Source organism: Hypanus sabinus, chromosome 27, assembly GCF_030144855.1.
Source record: "Hypanus sabinus isolate sHypSab1 chromosome 27, sHypSab1.hap1, whole genome shotgun sequence".
Taxonomy (NCBI): Eukaryota; Metazoa; Chordata; class Chondrichthyes; order Myliobatiformes; family Dasyatidae; genus Hypanus; species Hypanus sabinus.
The window spans coordinates 29630528-29644945 of record NC_082732.1 but is presented as its reverse complement, the minus strand read 5'-3'; the positions used below and the strand labels follow the sequence as shown (position 1 = coordinate 29644945).

The following is a 14418-nucleotide window of genomic DNA, read 5'->3' as shown; positions in this document are numbered from 1 at the left end:
GTCGTCGACCGTGCCAGTTTGGCGCATGCGGGGCGGTTGGACTGTGATTGGTGCTCCGCGGGAAGGCGCTTTGATGGATTAGTGCGCCTGCGTGCGATCGCTCTCCCTGCTCTCTCTCTTTTGCTCAGCCATCTTTTCGAGACATGGCTCCTGCGGTGAGTCCGCCGCCGCGTTTCAGTTGATGATTGTAGATGTGGTGGAAGAGCCGCGTGGTTCTTACTGGGCTCCGAAACTATGACATTTTATGCTCCTTTTATTGTGATAGTTGGATCGACTTGTCCTCCCCACCAGGGTAGATAGGCAGTGGGTAGGCCGCTGGGTGTAGGCCTGAGCGTTAGGCCATGGCCTCGGGTGGGAGTTTTAACGTGGTGACCAGACTCGGGCTTTGCATCCGCTGGTCCGAGAATTAACACAGTCCTTACTTCTGGTAGGATTAGTTGTTCTAATTCTTGGGTTGAGCTGTTGGGGTGATGTTTCTTAACGTGTGTCGCACGTGTTAAATAAAGTTTTCAACTCATTTAATTACATTTAGAAATAAATAAAATTTAAAGCGGTTTTCACTTTGTCCGACTTGAAGGTTCTTAGGTTAAGTATATCATTGTTGTAAATTTACAGCAAGTGTTAAATGCTGTTATTTGAGAGACAAAATTTGTGTTACCTCGATGTGAAGACTTGAGTGTGGATCTCAAGAAAGCAACTAGGGAACTTTAATTTTAAAAGCTTGTCTCAGTAATTATAATCATGAAGCCATCGAACTGAATTAAAAATACATCAGATTTATTTGCTTCTTTCGAGGAAAGAAATTAGCTGTGCTTTCCCATCACACTTATATTTATTTGCAGACACATAAGTGTGGTCAGTGCTAGAAACCTTCAGTAGATTAAACAACATCTTAGAAAATACTGACAATTAACATTTTAGAACTTTAGAAAGTTTTCACAACAGAAACAAAAAGAGGGATGGAAGGAGCAAAGGGAATATAATACTCAGACATGAAGTGCAAATATAATCTGATTCAGAAAAATTTAGAATGGATTGGTACAGTCATTAAAAAATCTTGCTCTGTGAATGAATGTGGAAACCCAGCTAATTATTGCTATAAATTGCATAGACCTAGTAATGGCCACTTTTCTTAGGATTATCCTAACCCTAATCCAACAGTGATATATGTTTGTAAATGTCTCTGACAGCAGATGACGAAAAAACTGAAATTCCTATTTAAAACCATCCCACTAGCTAGCACCACTTTCCAGCTGTGCCAAAACTGACGCGAATATCTAATCCAATTGCATAGCTCTGAAAACTGATTTGAGTATCCAGCTAGCTGTAGAGTCTGATCTCCAGCGTTGTTACAGAGATGTTTCATTTCATGGAGCGCACAAGTGACAGTAGCAAAAAAAAAACACAAACTGGTGATGGAACTGAACAGGTTGAGCTGCATCCATGGAGGGAAATGACCATTAGCTGTTTAGTTCCCCTTTTCCTGCATAGAAGCTGCTGAAGTTCTCTAGCTCTTTGCTAGTTATGGCAACTATTCGTAGCTCTTTCCCAAGGGCTCATAAAGCATCCCAACCAAGGGCAATACTGAAATGAGAAGATTATTTTTCATAACTAGTCCATGTTCAAAATATTATAGAATTAAAAGTCATTCACCACAGAAGTAGGCTCTTGTTGACCAAGATTCTCATCTAAGCTAGTCTCATTTGCCTGTATATTGCCTTTTTGCCCCTCAAACTACCTCATGACTGTACCTTATTTTTAGACTGCACTGCACTTTGATACTGTTTTCCCTTGTACTACCTTGATGTACTAATGTGGGGAACTGAACAGAACGGCTGTAATGCAACACAGATTTTCACTGTACTTTGGTGCCTGCGGCAAAAGTAAATCAGCCTGCTCTCTGAACAAATATCAGTCACCAGATCAAAAGTTAGATATAAATTGCACTTCTTGCATCTCTTCAATGTTTAATTTCTTGTTGGACTTTTGCTTCACAGAAAAAGCTTCTAATGAGAGGCAAGAAGAAGAAGCAAGTGCTGAAGTTCACCTTGGACTGCACACATCCTGTGGAAGATGGAATCATGGATGCTTCTAATTTTGTAAGTCTACCTAATATTTCTGAGCTAGTATGGTCCACAGATGTGGCCTTGTCTCACTGATATATGTGACACTGAAACTGCCAATGGTATTTTGTGAGTTTTTAAAAATCTTTTGGTGGTTCCATAGATTCCATAAAGCTGCTGAGCCTATCCTATTATTCTATAATGAATCCTATAATTCTGTGGATCAGGAGAAAATCAGAATGCCAAAAAAATAAAAACACCTTTTTCCAACTGGATCATGGTCCTAGCATCGTTGTTTCTCAATGATTATGGGAGATGTTGGTTACCATGGAGTTAATTTCTTGAAGAATATAAATTTAAAGCTCATTTTGCACTGCTCACTTGAATTGGCTCTGGGTAAGAATGAGCAACTATTTAGCTTTCAAATATTACAAGTACACCGGTACACCAAGTCTATTAAAGAGATGGACAATTGAGATTTGTATCTATCCATATTTCATTACATTGTTTCATCTGAATTATTCTATTCAAAGTTAACTTCTGGCATCACAAAGGTAACAGTGTGATTTGGGCAAGTGAGAGGAGTGACAAGGTTGCCTTTGGCAACAACTTTCAGACTCATCCTGGTTGTATTGTTTGCTCTGAATCAAAGGGTGTGAGAAGCATTGTATTTAAATGCATCTTGTTTTGATGTTAACTTCACTGGGGTATTATGGTTGTACTTTTTCACTGTGATGCTACATTTTAATATTTGTAATAAAAGCAAATTCAGACAATTGCATAAGTGGATTTAGAATGATATCCTGGTGCAAAATACCTGCTAATTGCTGTTTTTCTATTAGACTTACTTGTGCCAACCATATTCCCAGTACTGTACTTCATTTAATTCCATCAGTTACAAATCATGTAAATGCCTTCTTTACTTGGTGTTAGCTGATGACTTACAGGCAATCAAAATTTAAAATGGAAGATTTATGAATTAAATTTATTTTGTGATCGCTGGTGTTATGCATTATTTTTCAGAACTTTGCCCATGTGTAAATAAATGTGTTTACCTAGAAATAATGAGAGTTAAAATTTTGACATGAAGCCATTTGAATCAAGTCTGTGGGCTCTTCTGCATTTCCATCAGTTCTGTTTTACTTGTGCATTCCTGTCCCTGCTCTCACATGCCCAAGTTTGCATACACACTTCCATTAATATGAAAAACTGTTATCTTTCTGATGCTAGAAGTTAATTTTGAATAGAATAATTCAGATGAACCGATGTAATGAAATATGGATAGATACAAATCTCAATAGTTCGTCTCTTTAGTAGACTTGGTGTACCTGTAATATTTAAAAGTTGTTCATTCATACCCAGAGCCAATTCAAGTGAGCATTACAAATTGAGCTTTAAATTTATATTCTTCCAAGAAATTAACTCTATGGCAACCAATGTCTCCTGTAATCATTGAGAAACAACGATGCTAGGACCATGATCCAGTTGGAAAAGGGTGTTTTTATTTTCTAGGCATTCTGATTTTCTTATGATCCGCAGAATTATAGGATTCATTATAAAATGATGGGATTGGCTCAGAAGTTTTATGGAATCTATAAGCTGATAAAGCGGACAGGTTAATTAATAGAAAAATGGGATGTGACTGTGCTCAGTAAGAGAAATATTTGGTTTTATTGATCATTTGAATTGTCACTGCTTGAGCATGAGGTTGTTTATCCAGTTCTTCATTTATTTCAGTGTAAGCAAGATGGAAAGTCTTTACTGGTTGTATTTTTGGCTGCTTTTTGTTGCAACACTGATAGAGATCTTCCCACGCAGCCATGAATTTACATGAAAAAATTACGGTAATTGTCAAATAGACAATCGACAATAGGTGCAGAAGTAGACCATTCGGCCCCCCGAGTCTGCACCGCCATTCTGAGATCATGCCTGATCATTCACTATCAATAACCAGTCCCTGCCTTGTCCCCATATCCCTTGATTCCCCTATCCATCAGATACCTATCTAGCTCCTTCTTGAAAGCATGTGTAAGTCCCAGGCTTATTGACAAATTCAGATTGTAGAAGGGAGTCCAGTAGCGGATCCCAATCTTTCAGATAGAACTACAATTTCGATACTGTGCCATTGCAAGGATAGGAGACCCCATTACTTTCAGTAGGGGTTGTTGGGGAGTTGTTTAAGGTAAAGGGCAAAATCTTTTTGTATTACTGTGGCTAGCTTAAGTGTTTTGGATAATTTGTATATTTCTGTATGTTTTTGATTTATCTTTTAAAATTTTGATTGCTAATGTGCTACTAGTTTAAATGTTTTTTAATATCAGTTTAAAAACGTAGACATTGTAACCGAGGTTAGGGACTTGCTGTTGAAGCTTTCAGAGCAGTTGGTGGCAGGGCTTCTGACTAGAACCCTGTAACAAATTGGACCATGTTAGAAACTACATTCCTTGGCCCAGCATGTTTGGTACTCCGTGTTCTTCAGGTTAAGCAGAGAGACAGCAGGTAAAGGATTGGGAGAGGTTGCCTGTGGATGAATTAAAGAACCTTTTGTAGGGTGGAAATGTAGTTTCTCTGTGCTTATGGACATCAGTAGCATGGAGTCAGTTTCTAGCAGTGTGGTGTGATTTCTAGTTTTTTGTATGTTCATTACACAGTATTGCTGGCTTGGCTGCAAGCTACACTATAAATGCCGATCGAGTGCCATTCAACAATTTTTTCACAACAAACTAATGATCTAGTTGACTTTTCCTCATCTGTCCTTGGGCTCAATAGGTTGGTTGATCTATGCTTGGATACAGTAGCAAATTCCCTTCCTTACTCATTTCACCTGTATTCCTGAATCAGTTGTTTTCTGATTTGATGCTGTTGCTCTGGACAGCTTGGTGACTAGGGCCATGTATTTCTATACAGTTTGCTGAATATTGAGAATGATAACCTGATCTCAATTTGTGTACTCTTCAGTGTCTAATCTTAGATGTAGAACTAAGCTTGTGGTTGAGCAGCTCAAGCAATGTAAATTGTGTGCAAGATGTTCTAATGACTGCTACGCCAAGGGTGCATTTATTTTGTGAATGAGTCAGTTGGGAAACATTGAAAATCGTGTGGAGTACGTTGGATTTACCTTTGCCTTTTAAACAAAATACCAGTTGACTGAAATTTTTTAAAAAACAATCATTTGGCATTACTTAATGTAATTTGGTGATGTTTGCCCTTGCCTTTGATATCCCCTGTAAAAATTTTTAGCTTGTGATTTTTTTGCTGAAGGATGGGGGAGTCACATCATGGAATAGGCTATGAGCTCATTCTCGCTTAGCGACCATTTGGTTAGACCTGGTCTCTTCTGGCACAGGTCAGAAGTACAATCCCAAATTAATTTGTAGTACATTTTAAAGATTGATATTAGCTATGTATTCGGACACTGAAGGACTCAAATATGAGTGATGAATTCTAAGTACTTGGTTTGGAATTCTGGCTGAAACAGGGTGATTGGAGTTATATAATCTACTAAGAGAGCTAATAAACACCAGGAATTTTCCTTTATGCCCAATTTCTGTTTTTTAAAAGACAATGTGTTTATTCTGTATCCAGGGTAAATTAAGGCCTTTGTTCTACTAATGATTCCTAACGAGGAGCTGATGAGGGCTCCTGAACATAGGCTAGTATATTATATAGTGTGTTTGTGTCTGTGGCTGCAGCGTAGTTGGGAGGGTCTACAGTCAACCACATCCAAGTACAGTTTAGTATCATGCTGCCATTTCCTGTGGCTTTTTTAAAGGTGGGAAAGTAGAATTGATTTTGAAGATGATTCATGGCCAGCTAAGATTATGGAAGGTCTGTTACTTTGCTTTCCACCTCTTGAGCTATTGCCAGTTTTCCTCAAGTGCCGTGGACTAGTTCAGCATGTGGTACTCACAATCTAAATTTGATAGGAAGAAATCTGGAAACTTCATTCTGTGCCTTTTTTTTGTTTCAAGGTCCAAGTGGAATGGTCCAGTAACAATTATTAATAGTCAAAGAATACTTGTAATGTGGAAGCATTTCGTAGTAAATGTAAATTTAACTTCAGTAGTCTATTGACTGATGAACTTTGCTAGATTTCTATAGATTGTGTTGGCCTGTGAGCATTAGAATGGCAGCATTGCACTCTCTTCACTGGGTCATGTGTAATTGGAAAGTCCTTTCACACACTTAGTAGCTACAGTGTGAATAAATTTTTATAGCTAATGTTCAGATTGTCAATTGTCAAATTTACCTTACAACATACGTGTGAAACTGGGAGCGGTTTTATCCTTTCTGGTGAAGTTATCGAAGGCTTAATTGTAGAGATTTTGCACCTTCGTTGTCATTCACATCTGGGCAGCACTGCCTGGCCAGTCAACTAGATTGAGGCATTTTCAGGAAGATTATTTTCAGACTGTCTTTGTGGGAGATGTTACCTTACTCTTTGTACAGCTTGGTTATATACCAGAAATGGCTCTCACACACTTACGGATTTTTGCCACATACATTTTCTCCCATGCAATCAGCAGGGAATTTAATAACTCACTATTTTTCCTTTTACAGGAGCAGTTTCTGCAGGAACGCATTAAAGTGAATGGTAAAGCTGGCAACTTGGGCAATGTTGTAACCATCGAGAGGAATAAGAGTAAGATCACTATTACCTCTGAGGTCCCTTTCTCAAAGAGGTGAGTTGGAAGGCAAGGGAGAAGCAATTGTGCTGCATTAATGGAAGACTCCTTTTCAAAAGCCACCTCTTAAAATAAATATTTCACTTGGACTAACAAAAGATGGGAAGTGATGTTCCAAAGGATTAATGCTGCATTTTTTTTTAAAAATGGCCTTGGAATTGTAAACAAAATTTGATAATTTGCAGCGAATGCACTAAATTTTTAGAACGAGAATATAGTAACTAAATAAACCTGTTAGTTTCAAGTAGAGGAAACAAACCATACAGCAGTAGAACATTAGTCTGGTAGTTGAGAAAATTTTCCTTTGATGAAAGTAGAAGCTGAAGGTAAATGATGTGGATCATTAATAAATGTAATCATTTAGGAGAAACCTCTTACTTCAGAGAATTGTGGTGGAAGGGTGTTATGATTGCATGTCTTTGACTAGTGCTGTATCCTAGGGATCCATGTTAGGACTTTTTTGCTTGTGACATATTAATGACTTGGATGTGAATGTAGGAGGTGTGCTAATTAAGATTGATATTATTGTCACGTGTTGAGCTACAGTGGAAAAACTTGATTGAATGCCACCCATATAGATCATTCCATTACATCAGTTCTTTCAGGTAATGCAATGAAAATCAATAACAATGCAGAACAATTATAGATTAGAGAAAGTGCAGGTAGACAGTAAGGTGCAAACCCATGAAAAAGTAGATTGTGAGGTCAGGATTCCTTATTGTATTTAGTAGGCCTATAGTGGGATGGAAGTTGCCTGTGAAAGCATGGTGGCACATGCTTTTAGGCTTTGGTTGTGGGGGGGGTGAGAAAAGAATATCTGGGGGTAGGTGGGATCTTCAGTTATGCTGGTTGCTTTACCAAGGCAGTGAGAAATATAGAGTCCATGCTGTGTAAGTTGGGTCTACAACTCTGCGTTTTTTTTGTGTGGTCTCGGACAGAGTAATTGTTATTCCAAGGTGCTTCTGGATAGCATGCTTTCTAGGATGCATCTATAAAAAGAAATAGTGATGGTCAATGGGGATGTGCTAGATTTCTTTAGCCGCCTGAAGAAATAGAGATGCTGGGGTGCTGTCTTGGTCATGGTATCTGTGGTTGCATCAGGGCTAGATCTTGAAGCTCTCAACTCCCGACTTCAGTACTGTTGATGTAAACAATGGCCAGCTCTTTTGTTGTGCTGAATTTGAGGAAGCAATCACTAGGCTCTCTTCTTCCTGTATTGTAGTGGTTGCCAACCTGTCAATCTTTGAGATTTTCCCAGTAGATCTCGAAAAAAATGAAAAATAAATACACAAATACTGTTGAGAGATTGTTTCCGGGTTGCGGGGTTTTAGTTCCGTTCTTTCTGCCCCGTGCGCATGCATGTAGCTCCCCCCGCACTACACTGTACTTGAGTGGTCCCCAACCACCGGGCCACGAGGAAACGATATTAGTCAGCTGCACCTTTCCTCATTCCCTGTCAGGCCCACTGTTGAACTTGAACGCATGCAAGGTCATCAGTCACCTAACCGCAGTGACACCCTAGTGGCAGGGGTCACTGGTTGGCTTCACGCGGCTGGCGGCAAGTGCCGTTGCTGCTGGCCTGGAGCACGGACAGATGGGCGCTGCCTCTAAACCTGTTTAACACACCGAATGTTCGTAGGGAATCCGGTGCTAAAATATTCGCAGGCGACCTAATTTGGGCTCAGTGTTTCGTAAGTATCAGAGCAGCTACCGTGCTGCAATCTACTTTTGTCAATTGACAGATCCTACAAGGGGAGTGGGCGTGTGCCCGCCCTGTTGCACTCCTCACTTGGTCGGTCACTCTCTCCGGACTGTGACTACCGCTGCCCCGGCATGGGGACCTCCGGCCCTGACCTTGTCCTCTCACATGACCCACGACCAACTGCACCTGTCCAGGGAGGCTGGAGCTCAGACCTGGAGGCTGTCTAATGAGGCGATGAAGCCCTCAAAACTGCTTTGGTACCTTGAATCCAAGCACCCTGCACTTAAAGACAAACCCACTTAGTTTTCTCAGCGGAAAAAACATGAGTAGCGTGGGACAGAAGCTAAGTGCCAAGAGCCGCGAAAACTAAATTGTGAAATAGACTGGACATAAGGAACCTGCTTCAAGTATCGCTGTATTCCCTTTGTGTTTAACACCCCCCCACCCCCGGTCGGCTAGTTGGCAAGAATATTGTCTATTAAACCGGTCTGCGGTGCAAGAAAAGGATGGGTACCCCTGGTGTTTATACATTATTTCTACTTCCGGGTTGCGAGATTTTACTTCAGGTCTTTTCTGCCCTGGTACGCATGCATGTAACTAATTGATCTGGGGTCAATCTTGCCTTTTACTAAGGCTAAGGTAGGGGATCTTGGGCTTAAAAAAGTTGGTGACCACTACTGTACTGCAACTCATCGTTATTTGAGATTTGGTCGATTATGGTGGTGTCATCTGCAAACTTGTAGATAGAGAATCTGCTGACCATGCAGGGAGTTAAATAGGAGGCTGGAGTTGATGCTTTGACCAGCATCCCTAGGCACTTCATGATGGATGTCAGAGCCACTGTGCTATAGTCATTAAAGAATATTATTTTTTAGTGATTAACAAGTTTACAGATAACATGAAAACTGATGTGCTATGGATAGCAAGGAAGATCATCTACAGTGTACAAAACCAAGTTGGCTGGAGTATTGACTGATTGAATTTGATTGAAGTGTGAGGAAATGCATTTTGGAAGTCAGTGGGGTAGAGCACTAAGGAATATTGATGAACAAAGACCCAAGTGTCCAAGTCCATAGTTTCCTGAAAGTGATAACACATCAAGAGGGTGGTGAAGAGACCGTTGACATCATGCTTTCATAGGTTAGGGAATAAAATGTAAAGATTGGGCCGTTCAGCAATTTAAAACACTGATTAGATTGCACTTGGAGATGGTGCAAAGGAGATTAATCAGGATGTTGCCTCAACTGGAGGACTTGAATTCAGGACTTGGATTGAGTAGGCAGGATTTGTTTTTTCTGGAGTGAAGGAGGCTGAGAAGAGAACTAAAATATACAAAACAAGCATGATTATGTATGTCTCTCGCTCTCTCTCTCTCTTTCTCACCCTCTTCCCACCCCCAGAACTAAGTCGGTTTTAGTGTCATGCAAGTTATTAAGTGGGATATGCAAATTTTTGGTGAAAATGGGAGCATTCTTGTGGGGTTCATACGCATTAGGACTTAAAGTTAAAAGGCCTGTTTCCAAATTAATAGCTACTACAGTATGTAACACTTGCTACTTGCCAGATTTTTCTGGTACCTTTTTAATACTGAGAATAGTTAATTTTTTTTCTATAGTTAGCCGGCCTCATTAGAATTACTCCTTAAATCTTAAGAGACCATTCTGTTGATATCCTGTGCTGGCATATTTAATCCCGGCAAGTGTGAGGTGATGTGTAACAACTGCTCTTTGCAATGTTTGCATATTGTGAAAATCAAGGGAACTAGCAGTGAATTCTGCCAACAGCTTTCTATTCAACAAAACAATTTTTTAAAAGCTCATGATCATTTTTTAAATACTGGGATTTTTTTAGTTTGGTAAGTCATACCATGTAAACTTTTTTTTTAAAAATCACTAAATTTCATCATGTTCTACCATTGCAGTGTCTCATTATTTCAATTCAGTATTATACCGTCTTCCTTTAATATCCTTGCTAACTGTCCTTTAATAATTTAAACAGGCTCAGAATTTGTTAATGTTTCTCATAATTATGGTAGCACGGTAGCGTAGCAGTTAGAGTTATGTGTCAACAAATTTGGTTCAGTTCAGCTGCTGCTGTAAAGAGTTTGTGTGTTCTCACTGTGACTGCAAGGGTTTCCTCCAGTGCTCGAATTTTCTCCCACATTACAAAGGTGTACGAGTTAGTAGGTTACTTGTTGATGTTACTTTTTAATGTTCATTACGTTACATAAATCTTTGTCTGCAATATTGGTATTGTCCCCAAGTGAACAAGTGGTTCCTGTAGAGCCACACCCAGTTTCTATAAGGTTATTGATCTCTGGTCAATGCTCGTATCTTCATCCTCTAGCCATTTGTGTGTTTGTATATTTGTGTACCTTCAGAATTTTCTTTAAAATTTCTTCCCGCCACTTTAGTATAACTCTACAGTATTGGTGTATCAGTGGGAGCTTCTTTGGTTTTATTCTACTCTAAAGTCCTGAAAATGTATTTAGCAGTTTTAGATTTAGACCCTCCTCTTTGAACATCTCCAATTGCCCAAGTAACAGTTTTGAGTCTGCCATCACTAAATCATGCATCAGTGTAGTAAAATTAGCTTTTGCTCAGTTTAATCCTAGTTTATCATTGCACTTTTACATTACTGAATTCTTACTAAAATTTTAAGTATCTATCCAATATCATTGTTTTAAATCCCGGATGAAGTAGTAGACAATTTATTCTAGCCCTGCTCCTCGATTGTTAAGCATATCTTGCTATGATCATAACTTAAGACCTCACCTAAATTGTAGGATTGTAGAAAAAAAAGTGACTGAATTGCAGAAATGACTGACAACTTGGGGAAGTTCAATCTGACTAAATTCAATAGGCATATTTGTTTTTGGAGCTTTCTGTGGCTCTTAGTCTGATCCGATCATTGTCCTTTCTCTACTTTTGGCCATCATTCTTTGATTGATATATATCATCAGTTTTGATGATCCTGAAAGTGCTGTGCTTGGGTTATTAGTCCCACTGCTTCCTCTCAGATCCAGACTGGAGGAAATGCAGTATAGCCTTTGGCCTGATTCAGCCCTGGAAATGTTTTCAGGGAGTTCTCTCTGCCTTCTGGTGCTAACAAGGTCCTCCGCCTACTGATTCCTCTACAACCTTCCGCTGCACATCACCTTACTCTGCTGTCTCCTTCACATCCTCAGGGTGTGCATTTAACTTGACACTGATGAACAGAGTCAAAAAGTTCAGCTGCTTAGTAATCTAAAACCTGCAAGTTCTGGAGCCTGATGATGGATTGAGCTTAATATGACAAAAGACCCCAGATTTGACTTTGTCCTGTGTTGAATATGAGTCTGGATTGGGCAAATTAAACTGGAATTTTAAGTATTGTTGAGAAAGTCACTTTCGTCTCTCGTTGATAAACTCATCTAAATTTACTGGTTCTTGCATTTGTATTAGATTTGATGTAATTCCTTATGTTTTTCAGACTTGAATGATTGAAACTTGATACAAAACTTCCAGGAGTTGAAAGGAGTGAAAAGAAACGGAGTCTGCATTTGACAGGCTTGGAGTTTAGGCTGAGAGAAATGGGTGGGTGGATTTTTGAATGGGAGAGACTGAGAAACTCCCTTAATTATTAACTTTCTGTTCCATTTCTTCAGGTACCTGAAATACCTCACGAAAAAGTACCTCAAAAAGAACAACCTGCGTGACTGGCTTCGCGTAGTTGCAAATAGTAAAGAGAGCTATGAGCTCCGTTACTTCCAGATTAACCAGGATGAAGAAGAGGAAGAGGATGAAGATTAAGCCCTAGCCTGGTGTGGACTTTTGTACAAATTATATTCAATAAAATTGGTTAAAAGGAAAATCAAGCCGCTTTGGGTTCTGTTTTTACTTAGAAGACTGCAGTAGTCTTCTCAGTTTAGTATTTACTTAAATACAGTCGATCCTGGTTTATTGGGATTAGTACATTTTGGTCTAATTTAGTGGCTGTCCCAATTAGCTGAAGTTTCATGGAAGTAGTTTAAAAGCTACAAATTATGTGTTTAAATAAAGTACAGAACAAATTAGAACACCAACAATACTACTATTATGCTATAAAACTGTATTAGTTCTTAATAGTTCATTTTGTGGTTGCTCCTCGTATTTTGGTGATGCCAGGAAACCTGTGTGGGAGAGTTTTTAAAGCGGAGACACCATTGCACCGGAGCAGTTCCACGCTCGACCTCGGAAGTCTGGGTCCTGTGGTCCGAAGGTCATCACAACTAGGGTTCCTTCGTTGCAGTGGTTGACCATGACTTCTGTACTTCATCATGCCCTTCGATCTTCAGAGTGTTGCAGAACTGCCTTCCTGATGGGTGGATCTCACTGTAGATCTCATCTGCCCAGTACACCGGAGCTGACTTTGCATGCTCATTCAGGCATGTCCCTGTCTCATTGTGGTATAATGTCCATTGGCTACCCTCACCTGGTTTAGAATGCCTGTTACAGCAGTGATCCATGGTATGTCGGCTAACAGCTCTTTGGAGCCACAGCTCAGAGCTGAGTGTGTGCTGCTGTATTCATCCGGTTGACAGTAAATGAACAAAATCAGTGCAGGCACCTTGCATAGATAATGGAATGCCTTTGTACAATTTTCGATGATTGCATCTTCCAAATCTACATTTTCATTGTAACATTCAAGATGATTGTCAATACCTTCATAATTTTTCATAGTGCCTAACTTGAAGCAGTGAAATCGTTTGATTTTCACTCCCAGTTGTTTCTGGCATCTCCAAGCCTGAATGCTGAAACCGCAACGAGTAAAACAGTTGTAAATTGTCTTGCTTATTTCTTGCCAACTACTACTGTTCAAATCACTTTTTTTTAAACAGAAGCACATGCAGCTGACACTATTCAAAACTCTGCTTTCTTAAGTATGGTGTGTGGCCATTAGACACTACAAGTGCACACATCTGATGCTAGTTAGAAACTCTTTGGCAACAGTATCCTGTCCCAATTAAGTGGCATAATGTACCAAATAAATGAAGGAAATCCTGGCTATTTTCTTATTCATTTTTGTTCTTTAAGAGCTGTCCTGATTAACTGAATGCCCAATTAACTGGAATCCACTGTATTTATAAATATGTTAATTTTCCCTATTAGATTTGCAAATTCTGAGGTGTGTGGAGTTTCAGTGATTTTATGCCCAGTTCTTTTATTCACTGTTCTTATTTGAATGCACACTATCTTTGTGTTTTTAAATACTCCATGGTCACAATCTGGCTAACAATTTGGAGTGATCTTGGATGCTGCAGATAACTGATTTTAATAATCCTTTATGTTGCCTTGACTGGTTCACTGTCTTAGTGCATTGCTGACACTAAATATGCATTTAGTTCTACAGATTTCCTCCTCTTGTACCATCCAGGGTAATTAATTTTGTCCAGATTGGCCTCTGACCTCCAGTTTACAAATTTACAGATTGTGTCTCTGAGATGCCTTCCTAACCTATGATGCCATTTCCTTTGAACGATTCCTAGTATCCACCCAACTCTCACCATTTCACCTGCCTTTGAATCTTTTCCCTCTGCATATCTGTCGTCATCTCGAGTGTCAGGATACTATTAAAATAATAACAGTTCCACCCTGCATCCTGTAAGGACTGCACTCCATTTCTTCCAATTTCTCCAACCAATTTGCTCTTAAAGATAAGACTTGCCATGCAGATGCCTCTAATATGTTGTCTTCCTAAACCTTTTTTTTTCCCTATCATAATTGACAGAGCACTTAGCTTTGCCTCTGCGCTCAACCTTTCCTGGATAAGCAAGGCTGGAGTACATCGGATCTTTCCATCGCACCAGCCTCTGCATTCAACAGGTCATCCTTTACAAGTACTGCCAGCTTCAAGATTACACTACCAGAAACAACATCCCTTGCAGCATTTTGAATAAACCATTTTTAAGTCCTTGGACTGGTCTGTTTTCAGCACTTTCCCATGCAAC

At 39.6% G+C, this 14418-nt stretch overlaps 1 protein-coding gene across 1 annotated transcript; it reads left to right on the top strand.

The window, feature by feature from the left end:
* Positions 1 to 18: 18 nt before the first annotated feature.
* rpl22 (ribosomal protein L22) lies at positions 19 to 12306 on the top strand. The gene is made up of 4 exons (XM_059952137.1): positions 19 to 155; positions 1998 to 2099; positions 6624 to 6745; positions 12097 to 12306. The coding sequence occupies exons 1-4, from the start codon at positions 144 to 146 to the stop codon at positions 12239 to 12241; spliced, it is 381 nt and encodes a 126-aa protein (XP_059808120.1). The 5' UTR covers positions 19 to 143; the 3' UTR covers positions 12242 to 12306.
* Positions 12307 to 14418: the final 2112 nt, after the last annotated feature.

Excerpts from the sequence above, each read along its gene's own strand:
- rpl22 (XM_059952137.1), top strand. Across the intron at positions 2,100-6,623 it reads TCATGGATGCTTCTAATTTT|GAGCAGTTTCTGCAGGAACG; the intron begins GTAAGTCTACCT and ends TTCCTTTTACAG. Across the intron at positions 6,746-12,096 it reads GAGGTCCCTTTCTCAAAGAG|GTACCTGAAATACCTCACGA; the intron begins GTGAGTTGGAAG and ends CCATTTCTTCAG.